The 14,781-nt window shown below is 40.3% G+C and overlaps 2 protein-coding genes across 3 annotated transcripts; both read left to right on the top strand.

Annotated features, from left to right (window-relative positions):
- The first annotated feature begins 2,704 nt into the window (after nucleotides 1-2,704).
- On the top strand, nucleotides 2,705-5,577 carry cbx8a (chromobox homolog 8a (Pc class homolog, Drosophila)). 2 transcript variants are annotated; one of them, XM_053337778.1, is made up of 5 exons: nucleotides 2,705-2,951; nucleotides 3,074-3,117; nucleotides 3,549-3,614; nucleotides 4,042-4,108; nucleotides 4,582-5,577. In XM_053337778.1, exons 1-5 carry the CDS (start codon nucleotides 2,883-2,885, stop codon nucleotides 5,437-5,439), a joined length of 1,104 nt encoding a protein of 367 aa, XP_053193753.1. In that variant the 5' UTR covers nucleotides 2,705-2,882; the 3' UTR covers nucleotides 5,440-5,577. The 2 variants fall into 2 exon arrangements, with proteins under 2 accessions (XP_053193753.1, XP_053193754.1); XM_053337779.1 differs by having other exon boundaries at nucleotides 4,042-4,109; nucleotides 4,589-5,577.
- A 2,679-nt stretch (nucleotides 5,578-8,256) lies between these two features.
- Nucleotides 8,257-12,447, top strand: LOC128378307 (meteorin-like protein). Its single transcript, XM_053337780.1, has 4 exons — nucleotides 8,257-8,342; nucleotides 8,839-9,242; nucleotides 11,068-11,127; nucleotides 12,110-12,447. Exons 1-4 carry the CDS (start codon nucleotides 8,257-8,259, stop codon nucleotides 12,445-12,447), a joined length of 888 nt encoding a protein of 295 aa, XP_053193755.1.
- The last annotated feature ends 2,334 nt before the right edge of the window (nucleotides 12,448-14,781 follow it).

Here is a 14,781-nt window from a genome sequence, read left to right as displayed (position 1 = left end):
GCTCTGTTTATTCATGTACGGCTGTCGCCATTGCGGCTCCGCACTCGAGCCTGCAGACTCACTTTTCAACGACTCGCAGCCAAATATGGAGAACCACAGCAGCGTGCAGTCCGTGTGAGGCTGCTTCCCTTCAACACGCACCAGCCGCCTTTCAGTCTAAGCAGAAACCATAGCCATTATAGTACCGACAGGAAATGTCGGTCTACTATGACTATCAAAATGGTGGTCCATATTTCGACGGCAGCCACAACGCATCTTTTGTCCACGGCGCGCCTGTCTTTGTCTGCTCCACAGCGGGGAAAATTGAAAGTGACAGATAGCAGCTAATGTATCATCTATTATCTTTAACATGATCGAGAGCAATGACCGACAAAACGCCCTTGTGGTGCGATTTCATTTTACACATCTGCAACAAGAGCCCACCTGATCTAATCAGCCCTGCAAATAATTAAAATCCTGTTGCTAGGATGTTATTTAAGGTGAGTCGGTCCAGGTTTTATAGAAAACAGATAAAGAAACAAATGAAGAGAAAACAATCTTTTAGGCATCATCTTTCTAAAAACAATAAAGACTGGTGTTAATACCAGTAAGGGTCCCTGTTGCAATCTTACATTTGACTTCTTCTTATACTTCTTACGTGCATGTAAAGGCTGCAACCTCTTTCAAAATTGCCACAGTGTCCAAATAATTGTTTGTCGGTCTATGGAAATTACTGGCCCACAAACAATTAATCAGTGCATTTAAACAAAAAGGTTTAGGTGAAAGATAATTAATGTAGGGACTTTAAACCTGCCGTATTACTGAGTGAATAAACTCTTGGGTTACTTAGGGCTGCGCAGGTTGCATCTCTGTATGTGCTTCTTTTAAATACACAAACTGGGAAAAACAAAGAATAAAAAGCAGAAAAGAAATCGTTATATATATAAATCTATAAATGAAAATAAATGTATGTCCAGTAGAGTGCATATGGTCTGGTATGTTTAGACCATTTTAAATAGATTAAATAACATAGTGCCATCTATTCAGTTTATTAGAGAGGATGAAGTGGGTGGTCTGGGATTGTTAGCAGGTAAAAGATTAAGGAAAACTAGGATTAAGCTGTTAAATGTAAAATTGCATTTGAGGCCTGCAGAGAATGGCATCCTCCGCACTCATTATTCATCAATTGAATTTGAATCATATCCCATCCTTTTTCAAATATATTCCAGCAAAGGCTGAGGATTAATAATTATAATAATAATGATGATGATAATAATAATATTAATAATAATAACAATGATAATAATAATAATAATAATGATAATATGAAAATGCAACCATTGTATTCAATTATATTTTAGTATGCTATTCCGTTATTTTTTTAAAGATAGAAAACAGCCAGGTACAAACAAACAAAAATAATAATAATTTAAAAAATAAAATAAAATAACAATAAAAAGGAATAATTGAAAGCTTATTTTCTAAGTCTCAACAACAGTTCTTCATTGTCATAATTATGCAAGAGGGAATGAAGATTGAATTAAAAAGGTTCAACCAAATGGTCTGTCTCGTCTACAGATACACCAAACATGATTTCTATATACAATCAAAAAATGCATATTTTGGTTTAGGTTTAGCTTTAAATTTAATTTTAAAAAAACTACAACAATATTGCCAAACAGATTATACTCTGCTGGGTTTAGTCCAATATGCAAAGTGAAGTTTCAATTTCTTACATTTGCTTTTTGGCTTTCCCAAAATGTAGAACTCATCCAGAACTTGATAAACTCCCAATGCAATTTAACCCCCCAGAAAATTCTGCATCTTTTTTTAGTGACATTTATAACATATAATTGGAGTCGAAGAATTATTTTTCTTTAATCACATAAACTGACTTCTGTCGGTAGGAGATATACGTCAGTGCAATGCAGATTTTCTGGAATCCGCGTTAAGAACCGACCAAATAATATAATAATAATAATTATGACTTGTTACTTATTTTTCTGAAGGTATTCTGTCTCTCCGTACACATCTGTGGCTGTTGTATACGGCAGATATCGTGCGCAAAATCAGAATTTAGCTCCAAAAGTTCAATATGTATTGCATAGCAGCGCAGGGGCCCTTTTCTTTAAATAATAATAAATGTGATCCTGAAACTGGTGAAACTGCAAATGAAAAGAGGTTGACACAGATCTATTGTTGAGAAATACTTTTAAATAATCAATCACGAAACTATGTACTGATCACAGTGTCTTTGGCCAGTGTCTTAAACATGCTTAATAAGGACATATATACCGGTTATGGTCCTGTTTTGTGTATTAATTATACAGGAGCTTCTGGTTGTTACGATATTAAATTATTAGTAATGATTAATTATTAATACTTGTACATACATGTAGGCTATAAACACATTTTTACATGTGTAAAAATGCAGTTTAAAATGGCTGTGGGTGAGGCTGAAATATCTTATTCAACAAGCCATCCTCTTCTGTCTTTGGGGTAGGCTAAACTGTTTAATCAATTCAATTCTCGTGAAATTAAAACATTCTTAATTTTGGTTGGAGCTTCATGGACCCCCGTAAGGGACTTCAGGGGGTCCTAGTCTAGGTCTCAGGGTCTAGGAGCCTCTGACTCTGCTTGTTCCACTGTGCCAGACATTCCTGTACAGCAGCCAGACTCCTCCCCTTCACTCAGAAACCCGGAGCACGTAGCAACAACTGAGCCAATGTGCTCCACCGCTATCCGTCCTACCGACTGCGGTGCCTGGCAACAGAAAAAAAGACGTGATGACGTCCTCCCCAGATTGCGTATTATGGGATGTGCGGAATTAAACAACCCGGAGAGGACACGGGGAAGCCAAAAATAATAATAGCGACAGAAATAAACGAGGTGCATGGTGGATCATGGAGCTCTCGGCTGTTGGTGAGAGCGTCTTCGCAGCCGAGTCCATCATTAAACGGAGAATCAGACGGGTATTTGCTGCGTTTTTTTACCCACAGACTGTGTCTCCATACCTATTACGCAACCGTTTGATTGTGCAGCGCAGACAGGCCATCCTCTGATAACCTGAATCTATTACGGATCTGTTTTGCAGGGTCGTTGGGAATATCAAGTGAAATGGAAGGGCTGGTCTCAGAAGTGAGTATTATATCCGAGGCTGTGAAGGACAGCGCTCCATCCTGGCCGCTCGCACAACTGCACCACCTCAGAGTCTGCCCTATTTCAGCTTGTGGATGTTTTTTTTATCCATATCATCTGCTCTACGTACTGTTGTGCAGTGTACTGTTTGTCAGATTGTGTGTGCTTAACAGCCAAGGGTTGTATATGTGTGAGAATCAGCCCGCTTTGGGATGGACAGAAGTCCACACTATAGCTTTAGCAATGGCTGGGTTCACCATGCGTCACTGTCCGCTACGTCGTCTGTATTTTCAGCGCACACAGCGAGAGTGCTTTGACAAAAGTGTTTTAACGCTTGTGCGTGTGTGTGTGTGAAAGAGTGTGTGTTGGCGTGTGAGCCGCTATCTGTGTGGTGCCAAACACCTATCCTCTTCGTTGTCGTGACATATTAGGTACAGCACTTGGGAGCCGGAGGAAAACATTCTGGATGCACGTCTCTTCGCTGCCTTCGAGGAGAGGTGAGGTTTTGACAGCGCAGCAGTAGGCCTCTCTGCAGAAATGAGATGGCACCGCGCATTCTGCATTTCCAAAAAATGTCCGTACAAAAATACATTTCGTCTAGATTTGACTCTAGAAATCTGACTTTTTGCAAAGGAAGTGACAAGAACTTTCAGTGGGGCGAGATAATTGTTCAGTTTTCAATTCAAATAAACTAGTTTCTTCTTATCACAAACAGTTTATCACTTTCATTCTTACTCAGTTTTTCATTTTGATTGGACTTTTTTTTAGAATAAAAACTGCCCAGAAAATTGGACGGCTCTCACTTTAATGACAGTGTGGCCCTCACTTGGAAAAAAATATTTTCCGATTGAATTATAGACTTAATAATACCGTATTTGTTCATATGTTTTCATGATGATTCGTATCATCATTTTTATCTACCAGGGAACGCGAGCGAGAGTTGTTCGGGCCGAAAAAGAGGGGACCCAAGCCGGAGACATTTCTCCTGAAGGTTGGTGAATCTTTTTATTGGCCATTACTCTGGTTTTCAGGCTCATTTCATCTTCTCGTTTCTCTGAAATGTGTCATAAATTGTACAGATTATGAATGATTTCTACGTTAAGGCAACTGCAGGCTTGATTCATTCCGAAACGCTTTAACTGTGACGTAGACTCATTCACAGATTAGTGTAATGACAGTTTAACCCTAAAGAACATATCTCATTGTTTGACCTTCATGAGGTAAAGTTATGGTACATTTTAAGCATGTATAACATATTATATAAATTAAGTATCGAACTTATTTTTCTGTTCATAGCAGTACATTCCTTAACAAACAAACAAATAAACTAAAAAACAAGGCTGCTTTTGGGACGAGGCCTTAACCGTCAGCTGCCTCTCTTAAACCTTTAAATTTCCTCAGGAGACTTTAAAATTTCCTCTCTGGGAAACCTCCTCATGTAAACCTTATTTGCTCTGTCCTCAGGCCAAAGCCAAAGCCAAAGCAAAGACGTATGAATTTAGAAGAGACCCTCCCAGGGGAATCCAGGTTTCCTATCCCATCCCGGAGCCCGTCATAACGCCGAGGGCCCGGGAGGGTTTACGCGCCGTGGTTCCCACAATCTTCCCACCGAGTACGGTCAACAGAGGAGAAAGTGTCCACATCCGACCACCAGAGCCAGAGCGGAGGCCCAGACCTGCTCCACCGGAGTCTCTCACAGTCCAAGAACCAGCCAGTTTCCCCAAAAAGAGAGGGCGCAAACCGAAGCTGCATTTGCATTACGATGAAGAAGATGCGTGCAGCTCAGCAGAACCTGACACCAAACGGAGCAGGTTACTGGAAGAGCCAGTGTCACACAGTCTGTCCAAAATGTCCCAACGCTTGCATCATCGAGGAGAGACGTCAGATCCGAGCCTCATCCAGCTGACTAAGAGGTTCCAGGAGAAGACCACGATCACGCCTAAATCCAGCAGCGAGCAGAGACATTTGGGTGGTGCAGGCCTAACATACACTTGCGCGTTCCGTCCAGATGTGCGCAAAGGTGATCAAGGGGGTCACAGGACTACTTGTTTGGCCGGGATGTCTGTTCCTCAGCCGGGCAAGCACTCTGCAAAACACCGGAGCCATCAGATGAAGGACTGCTGTCTGTCCCTGGAGGAGCCGACTGCAAAATCCAGACAGAACGAGTCCATCCAGGATTTATCCACACGACCGGCCTCGTCTTGGACCCCCAGTTTCTCCAACCTGGACTCTGTGACAGTGACAGATGTCACCATGAACTTCTTGACAGTCACCATCAGAGAGAACAGCACGGACAAAGGCTTTTTCAGAGATACAAGATGAGTATGTGCGTTTGATGTAGGCCAGAGGAGGCGAATATATGCCGAAATAATTGTTTAACAAGCTACTAACTAACAAGCCCACTGTAATACTATATTTTTTCTATGTAACGTTCAAATATGTACATTCAAATATTTAATACGCTGCTGAGAAAATTAAAATTGAAAGTGACATTGTAAGTTTGTGTTTTTGTTACGCTTTTTGCACTTAATTGCTTGTATATCACAGCCACTTTAAAACATCTAATAAGACAAGGCCACTAATACAATAGTTGAGTATGTACAGACTGACTAAAAGTGAATGTGGATATTGAACATCATTTCCAGTCCTAACTATTACTCCGTTCTTCATATCCGGTGTCATTTTTGTCAACCTAAAGTCCACCGAGTGAGAGGTTGTAATAAATACATTTTCATTCATTCAGGGTAGCTGTTAGAATGTGTTTACGCAGCAGGACTATGCCAAATAATCGAAATAATCATTTGCACTTAATGAGCTTGTGGGATTTGATTTCAGAAAGAATCAACATATTGAAAAAGTAAGCTTTCAGGGTAAGACCTAATCTAAAAAAATACTTGACTAGCATTTAAAGTACATAAATAAAGGCCTTACTGTTGCAGTACTGTGCAGGGGTCACGGCCCAAAATTGTACGATAATTATTTCAAAAGCGACTTGCGGAACACATACTTTGGAAGCACACAAAAACCCATGCTTTCTTTTTTTTCCTGTTGTAATTTTAACAAAGAATCAATATAATAATCAAATAATCAGCATAAAAAGTGAAACGTTTTCTGGGAAACTCACCGGGAGACTTCAAACAGTGAAGGCCTGATCTCAAGCTGAGGAAGTCCTACAAATTATTTGCTTATATGCTTATTTTAATGTGAATCGTTTTCAAGTATAGCCTCGTGAAAGCTGCATGTGTGGAGCTAATAGAAACATATAAATATACTCTTGTATCATCATCATCATCAACATCGGCATCAACATCATCATCATCATCATCCCAGAGTGTGGAGCCAGGCCTTAAACTTGACGCCGAGCCTGTGGCCTCAGCACAGATTGATAATTTTGATAGTTTTAATTTATCGATTTATTGAGTTGAATAAATTGTTTATAGGAACCACTTAAACATTTAGTGCTGTTGAAAGGGAATAGAGACCAAGAATGAACTAGAGAAACCGTGACCCCCATACCGAGGAGGGTTAACGCACGTTTGTGATCATGTGGGTAACCTGCTTTTTATTTCCTCCAATGACCGTGTTTTGTGACATCACCCAGCTCCATTAGGCCTAAAAGATTCAGAGCGCACTGTGCCAATAAGAGACACAAAGCCTCCATTCATTTGACTTTGCTTTGTCTATCTGAGCGTCTTGTACTCCTGTGAAGGCGCTGCAGTTGGTTTCTGGCCCAGCAACTGTAAGAGGACCACTGCAATGTTTAAATAGTGTGCAGGGTACTGAACGCATTTTTGGTTCTATAGGCTATAGTTTAATGGAAAATGAAGATGAAGCACACATTTCTAGAAAACAAACATACATGCAGAGCCAACATTGTTTCTGTTTCATGCCTAAAATGTATCAAATAGTACTTTGATTTATTGTCCCAGCTGCTTTTATCTTTATAAGTTGTGTACATTTAAGTTTTTGGCATGTGATGAGATTCAGGATATCTTCTCCAATTCAGGATTTACGTGTCTTGACGCCCCTGTGGAATAGGAAAAGGCTTTTCTTGCAGCTGAGACAACATCTGGCCAAAATTCTCCATATGAGTGTAATTTACTCAGCGACATACCCATCAAAAATCTCAACTCCTTTGATCTGCTGCTGCCTCAGGGCCTATAAGCTAAAAGCAAACCTTGAGAGCAGCAGCCATCAGCCCTCACAGTGGCCTGCGTGGTTACGGTCCACTAATTTACCTCCACAAGATGTCGCCACCGGCAAGACCTTGAACCAATGCCAAATTATTTTGTGCACAGGAACCCCTGCAGGTTAAACTGGAGCTCATCATCGGTGGATTAATCATTGCTGAAAGCTGATAATGCATTCCAGTTTTTTAATTCATCCACATTATTGGAGGCTGTTGATTTATAGCCTACTGCTGCCGTTTTTTCGGGGCCAGAACAGAAAAGCCTCTGACAGACCACATTTTGCCCTCCAGATGTGAGGGGATTGTGAGTTACGTTATCCTGCCACTAGATGAAGCTACAAGCACAGAATCACAGACACTTCAAATTTCTCTCCTTTGTTGCTTTTCTTCTTTGTCGGTTGGCCTACTTTTGAAATAATCTTGTTGTAAATGAGGTTAATTGCTCTTATGGCACAAAGCTGCTAAAATTAATCACAATATGTTTGCTTTTAGAGGAAGTTATTTTCAAGTGTGCACTTTTCAAGTAAAAAAAAACAAAAAACCGATGTAAGGGGGTTCATATGTAGGCCATTAATGCCAAGTAGCCCAACTAAGGATTGGGACAAAGTAACATAAGAAACCACTGAGAGCCTTAGAAGTGAATGAATTATCGTGCACTGTTGGCTGAAAGCTTTGAAACGGATTGTCTCTTTAGAGAGCAAAGACCTGCAGAGGCCGGCAGTCCCCAACAACTGGATCTGTCCTAATTAGAGAGAGAGAGAGAGAGAGAGAGAGAGAGAGAGAGAGAGAGAGGAGCGCCTCATATCTTTTCTCCCCTGAAGCTGAATCACATCATTGCGGTGCAGCAGAGAGCTTTTTGTAGTCTCTGTATAACTCTCAAACAAAGAAACTCTCTATAGCCATGCACTGCCGTCAACTTCATTTTAGATTTTTATCTTTCTGCGGGTGAGATGTTGCCAAATGTGATTGTTTTGATGTATATTCTGGCTCTGCAGTTACGGCACTGTGCAGCTGATCTGTGCAACTGGAGTGGAAGGTGAGGGACTTTTCTCATTTGTGAAGATATTACAATAGGCTACAATTTAGAGTAGATTTGAAAGGCCATTTATGATGGGTTTATAAGTTGCAACTAATGCCTGTGTTAATAGTTTATTAATGCTTTTTAGATCAGTTAAACACAATAACCTGCTATGTTGTGAAAGCTCTGGACAGGACCACTGCAGACATAAATCACGTATTAATATTGTCAATACTTGAAGCAGATTCGATGGATTAGAAAGCCTCTATTAAAGACTGCAGCGTATTAGGAAGAGATCCATGCATTTATTAACATCATTATAGGCTATAATTGCATCACTACCAATAGAAATGCTAGACACCAGCCAAAGGGAAAATAAAATGTATTTTTCATGACTGATGAAGTATTACTAAATGATTTATTAACATTTGATAGTTATATATTGGTCATTTCAATTTTGGAAACCTCGTCCGCCTCACTGAATGAATCACTTGATGCTTCCCGCTCGATCCAGCGGTTTTGCAGCTGGTGTGGACTCCAGGATTGTACTCCAGGTGCGGCTTCGCTGTACAGAGGGCTGGGTGAGGTGGGTTTACCCGAGCCAGGCTGTCAGGGTGGTCCTGGAGCCTAACCTGTCTTCCGCCCGGCGCACCATCGTCTGCATCAAACTGTCTCCGTCTTTCCGCGGAGCCAGCGTGTTCATTGAACGGACTGGGAAACTGGAGCTGCTGGTGACAGACGGCGGGCGTCCTGAGCAGGTGTTCTGTTTCCGGGCAGATGGGCCTCAGAGGCCCGCTATCTACCTTCAGGCCAGCCCGCAGAGAGATGGAGCCTGGAGCCGACGCGCAATGGGCTTCAGATATGAACTGCTGGGCAACAGGAGCGCTGCACTCAACCTGGGCCACAGCGGGCTGCAGAGTGAGTACACCCTCTCTAACCAATACTGAGGCTTCTTTGGTAACACTTCCTGACAAGACTTAATTTAGAAAACTTAGCTGTAAATAATGGTTTTATTAATGTGTAAAACGTAATTTACCTATTCTTTATGGATTAGTTAGAAGGCATAAGACCAACTTGTAGGTTGCTAGCGTATGAGAAATCTCTTTGAAATCTCTTTGATCGGATCTTATGGCGACGTTAGGGCTGCAGCAGCTAACAACTGATTAATCTATTAATCTGTCGCTCATTTTCTCAATAATCGTTTCCCAATGTTCTATCTCAAATTCTTTGTTTTGTCCCAATGAACAGTCCACAAACAATTCAGTTTATGATAATAAAATATATTCACATTTAAGAAACTGGAACAAGAACATTTAAATATTTTTTTTCTTTGAAAAAGTCATAACAATTCATGATCAACTAACGGATTAATTGACTAATTGCTGCAGTTTGAGAGGACTTACCTTCAAGGCAGAGGATCTGGACCAAAATGTAGTTATTAAGAACTTATTAAACATTCATTATTAGATCAAATACATTTATAACTTTCTTATTACCAAAACTAAGAATAAACTGAAGAAATGTCCATGACCTGGCCACCCAGTATTTATTCTCATTAATGACTTAAGCTTTTTAAGCATTAGTAAATTATATATCAATTGCTAGTAAAGACATTGTACAATCTAAAAAGTAATTATTAGAAAATGTCCCCATTTCAAAGTCATTTGAACTGTTGACTATTTCAAAGGACTTGATGAAGGATGATTTGTGGCCTGTGAGGGACATTAACTGATCAGTTCTAATTTCTAGTTTAAAAAAAAAAGGGTTCACCCTAATCATGGTGAGTGGGACATTCAGCTGCTGGTCAGTCTTGTGTTTTGTCTGGCTGTCTGGTTTCCATCGAGGGACAAAGCAGAAGGGACAGAGCAGACCCACAGGGCGGCTGAAGGGCAATGGTCCAAAGGGGCCTGAATTGAGACTGCAAATACTTTGCAGATTCCACAAATGCCTCATCATTGTGCATGAATGTTTATTAGCATTTAGTATTTATCCATGTGTGCGGGCCTGTCTCAGCGCAGTGATGTCATTCTCTGTCTAAAATAGACAGCTGCTGATTTATCTTTTATGTATTGCGAGTCTGGCCGAGTGGTTGATTCCTGCAATCTCCTGCATTGGCACAGGGTCATTCAATTAGATAGATACAATAGGAGTCAAACATGGGGTCAAGACGAGTCAGGGTTTTTGATCTGCAGGCATCGTATTAGCACTTAAAGGAACACAAACACATATGCAGCATTCCTTCATTTAACCCCCAATTTCTTCACTCTGTGATGTGAGGGAGATGAATGGAGATGGTATGTGTGTGTTGGCTTTTAGGTCAGTGGAGTGGTAGGATGGAGGTTTAGCTGTTTAGCTATCAATCACTGTCAGGCTAGATGGTGCTTTGGATCATGCATAGTTTGGGAAAAAGAGGGAATGTGTTACTAAAAAGACTCACTTTGAAAGATATCAACATAATTTAACTCATTTTGACATCTGAAGCTTAGCCTCAACTAAACTTTTAAATACATTTTTGGACAGGATCATCTACACTGAAAGTACATAATGGATCTCTTAATGAGCAGTGTGAACTGGGGGAATGATTATGGCAAGAAAAACATCTCAATGCACCTGGCAGTTGTTTTAAGACAGTCTTGAAAAATTGTGAACCTATACTTTAAGTTGATTTTTTTTTTTAAATCTCATATTGGGGTTGGCCGTAGAGCATGTTCTCATCTTCTCTCTTGATTTCCTTCCCTCACAGCTTCATGCCAGCCCTGTAATGACACAGAACTTCTTATGGCCATCTGCAACAGTGATTTTGGTGAGTACTCATCATCTCACTCTACTAACCCAATAAAACATATAAACACATTCACACATTTCTATTAAATTGCAACTAAGATCATAATTTTTTTTACAAAGCAATGCAGTGTGAGCCAAACTGAATAGGACAAGAGAAGACTTTTAAATACAGTCTTCTCGCTCTGTGCAACCAGCATGCATAGAAGTTCCTGGATTTGAGTGTTTTCCATATCAAGTGTGAAGCTTGAAGTTGCACCAAAAAGGGGCATTGTTTCTCATTAAACCTGAATGAGATTAAGGTTCAAGATCAAGACTTGTTTTAAGACATAAAACACTCACTTGGAAAACAATTATAAACAATGTCTAACTAGTTTTGTTTTTGACAAAACTAAAATTGAATGACCTTGTTAAAAATGTGAATGTGCCAATGTTTATTTCAAAAGTTTAACTGCTGGACACAATATGTCAGTGTATGTGCTCCTGTGTAAGATAAATGTTGGACCATGATTCAAAGACTATTTGTGATCACAAATCACAAATCATATGCACACAGTTTAAACTGAGATTTAAGGTGAACACAGAGAAACTTTCCCTCTACCAAAACAGCCTTCTAGTGTCAAACTCTGCACATACAAACATAACTCTGTACAGTGTAGTGAAAGTGAAACATCTGACTGCAGTAAAAATAGCCGCAACACATTTTAAAGCGGAGAGGTTTTATGATCTGGTTTAGGCCCAGAAAGCAGCAGCTTTACAGCCTGTGCAGAGGAGACTGAACAGTTGTGTGTGGAGCAGCAGAATGGGAGGGACCTGTGCTTTATAGAAAGCAATAGAGCAGAAGCAATAGGTCATCAGAGGTTGATTTATGTGCCTTATAGTCTCACAATACCGCCACGTCATTTTAAAATAAGGGAGAGCATATGAGCGGCTAAATGGCTAAAGGATGGTGTAAGATTTGGAGGGAATCTCTATAATCCAATGTCCTGGTCTTTTTTTTTCAGTTGTCCGAGGATACATCAAGAATGTGTCCCACCACCCTGAACATCAGGCAACCCTTGTGGCGGTGTCAGCCTTGAGGGTGTACTGGCAGCGCAGTGGAGTGTTCAAGCAGCAAGTGGCTACCTCTGGGTCATCTGGGTCAGTCACATCTTGGCATGGACACATCAACACACTCCTGCAGTGCCATGTGAAGCCTGGGGATGGAGAGTTTCTTTTCACGGGGTCAGAACACTTTGGGGAAGCTTGGTTAGGGTGTGCCCCGCGCTACAAAGACTTCCTGTCTGTCTACCGGACTGCCCGTGCGTCACGTCGGAATTCCTGCGACTTCCCTTTAGACTGAGGAAGTGCACTGCCGAGCCCTACCAGTCTTTATCCACGGAGATCCTCACTGCTGTGCTGGCACTGTGGGATCCCTATAATGTTGTCATGGCAAAGGGACTGTGCCATCAAGGTGGCATCCAGCATTAGCAGCAGGGACAGAACTACTGAATGGCTGATGGAGAACAAATTTGGAGGAGCAGAACAGGCACAAACAGCAGGGCCTCCTGCTCTGGTGCCTCCCAAGGCTCAGAGAGGGCCAGCCTTTGTCTCTCTCCCATCACTGCCCTCAGTCCTGGGAGACTAAGAAGGGGTTGGGTTGCTTCTCTCTCTCTCTTTGTGCTTCTCTCTGCATTGGCTGTTGTTCACTTTGCCGACCCTGTGTGACAATTGCCCTCTGAACTAAGGGGGGGAAGACTTAACCCATTTCTAATTGCTAGTTTGTCTTAGTGAATAGGTTTGTACATATGTGACTAAGAAGTTATTTTTTATTCTGATTTATCATGTGTTAAAGATTCAAATCCTCCTTTTTTGGTTATTTATATGTTTCGTACAACACACAGGACCCTTGAATTAATTGTTGTTTTTTTACCTAGCAGCTCCTATAATAAAAAAAGTACTTAAGAATCCACTGTTCAACAGACATTTTGCTGTATTGTTCAATTTTGTTTAATTTCCCTTTGCTGTATTTTTTCCCACACATTTTTACCATTTTTTATGGTGCAATCAATTCTGCCAACATTTCAAACTTGTTGATTTAACAGATACAGAGTTTGTGTTTTGTTGTTAAAGTCAGAAACTACATTAAAGATTAGCTTGGTTTACCTTAGCTAGTTTTTGTTTTTCATCTGCTAAACTCAATATTTTAATTCTCCCAATTGTGCAAAAAAAAAGTAAAACATTTCCTCTATTTTGTTTACTTATCTTGTCTGTGGGTTGTTTCAATAAACTACACAAAAATAAACATTTAATATGTGAACGTGTGGCTAACAATATGAGTATAATTTGCTTTTGAGTATCACATACAAATCTAAATGTCATCGTCTGTTTGTTTGCGAAACAGAATACATACAAAATAATACTGTTGAACATTGTAGATTTTATTTTACAACAGAGAATCTGGTTGGTTAATGTATGAGTGATGAAGTGTTTAGATATGAACTAAGCTCATGAACAGTGCATGAAAATCTAAATTTCATGAGTTTCTGCAGCTCAACAGAATGCTCTGGCCCCTGAAGACCAGTGTGCTCTTTTTCATAGGAAGTGGAGTAAAGGCGTGAATGAACTTAAGACCTCATTTCCCATAATGTTCTGCATAATGGGATTTAGGGCTAAGTGCCAAGCTTATTTTGGCCCTTTTCCTTCTGCATCCCATCTTTCCCCCTGTAATCAGATTCTTATGATAATAAGGTAACCCTGCCATAAAATGAAATACAAAATCTCCTTAGATAGTCAAAACTCTGAGCACTGAGTCAGACTTTCTTTTGAGTCATATTGGCCCCTGCATCATGGCCATAGAAGATAAATGGACAGATGTGAGGCCCCAAATCCTGGGGATCCTCCCCTCGGCCCCTCCCCAGAAGAGAGGAACAATTAATTGACTTTTAAAGCAACTGCTTTCTTAGCCTATTCCACACTTCTCCTTGGCTGAGCAGGGCTCACAAATTGGTGTGTTGAACTTTTTATGAGGACTAAATAGCTGCCAATGAAAGTGTAAATGACTGTGTTGTGAAAGGGGCCTACACAATGGCCCTGCAGAGACAAGGCCTCCGGCAGACATAATGACCATTGTCACGGCTGCTGTTATCGAGAAACCATCAGGGCTCATGAATCCAAGAGGCCAGTGAAGGGCTGATCTCTGCTTTTTAATCTCCCTTTGTCCATATTTCTGCTGCTCTTGTTATCGTTGATATTTCTCTATATTTCTCTCAACCGTCAATCTTTTTTATGCATGTCTTCTGTTCCAGTTTCAGACAAAACTTTATTTTAAACCTGCAGTATATATATTTAAAATATCTCAGCTACTGAAAGCATAACTTTTTAATGCAAACATGTAATTCCTCATTTGAGTAGTTAAAACCACATTTATTATTATATATTATATTATTATTATTTGGTGAGGTCCGCATCCTTGCTGCTACACTGTTTAATAAATTCCCTTCACCGCCCCAACCCCAATGTATTAGCGTTTGGTTGTTTGTGAATTTTGAATGTTTATTTCACTGTGTTCATGTGCATCAAATATTGAATATTTCAAGGACAGCTGCCAAATTTAAATGCATATTGTTGCAACAAATGGTTGAGACCTGACTGAAATGCTTTTGCCTTCTAGAGTTTTAGATCATGTTTATGTACT

This window comes from Scomber japonicus, chromosome 18 (assembly GCF_027409825.1).
Source record: "Scomber japonicus isolate fScoJap1 chromosome 18, fScoJap1.pri, whole genome shotgun sequence".
In the NCBI taxonomy this organism is placed as follows: Eukaryota; Metazoa; Chordata; class Actinopteri; order Scombriformes; family Scombridae; genus Scomber; species Scomber japonicus.
This window is presented reverse-complemented; position numbering and strand designations above follow the sequence as displayed.

Coding starts and splice junctions, on each gene's coding strand:
- cbx8a (XM_053337778.1), top strand. CDS start 2,883: ATGGAGCTCTCGGCTGTTGGTGAGAGCGTCTTCGCAGCCGAGTCCATC. Junction 3,118..3,548: donor TGGAAGGGCTGGTCTCAGAA/GTGAGTATTATA, acceptor GTGACATATTAG/GTACAGCACTTGGGAGCCGG. Junction 3,615..4,041: donor TTCGCTGCCTTCGAGGAGAG/GTGAGGTTTTGA, acceptor TTTATCTACCAG/GGAACGCGAGCGAGAGTTGT.
- LOC128378307 (XM_053337780.1), top strand. CDS start 8,257: ATGTTGCCAAATGTGATTGTTTTGATGTATATTCTGGCTCTGCAGTTA. Junction 8,343..8,838: donor CTGTGCAACTGGAGTGGAAG/GTGAGGGACTTT, acceptor CGCTCGATCCAG/CGGTTTTGCAGCTGGTGTGG. Junction 9,243..11,067: donor GGGCCACAGCGGGCTGCAGA/GTGAGTACACCC, acceptor CTTCCCTCACAG/CTTCATGCCAGCCCTGTAAT.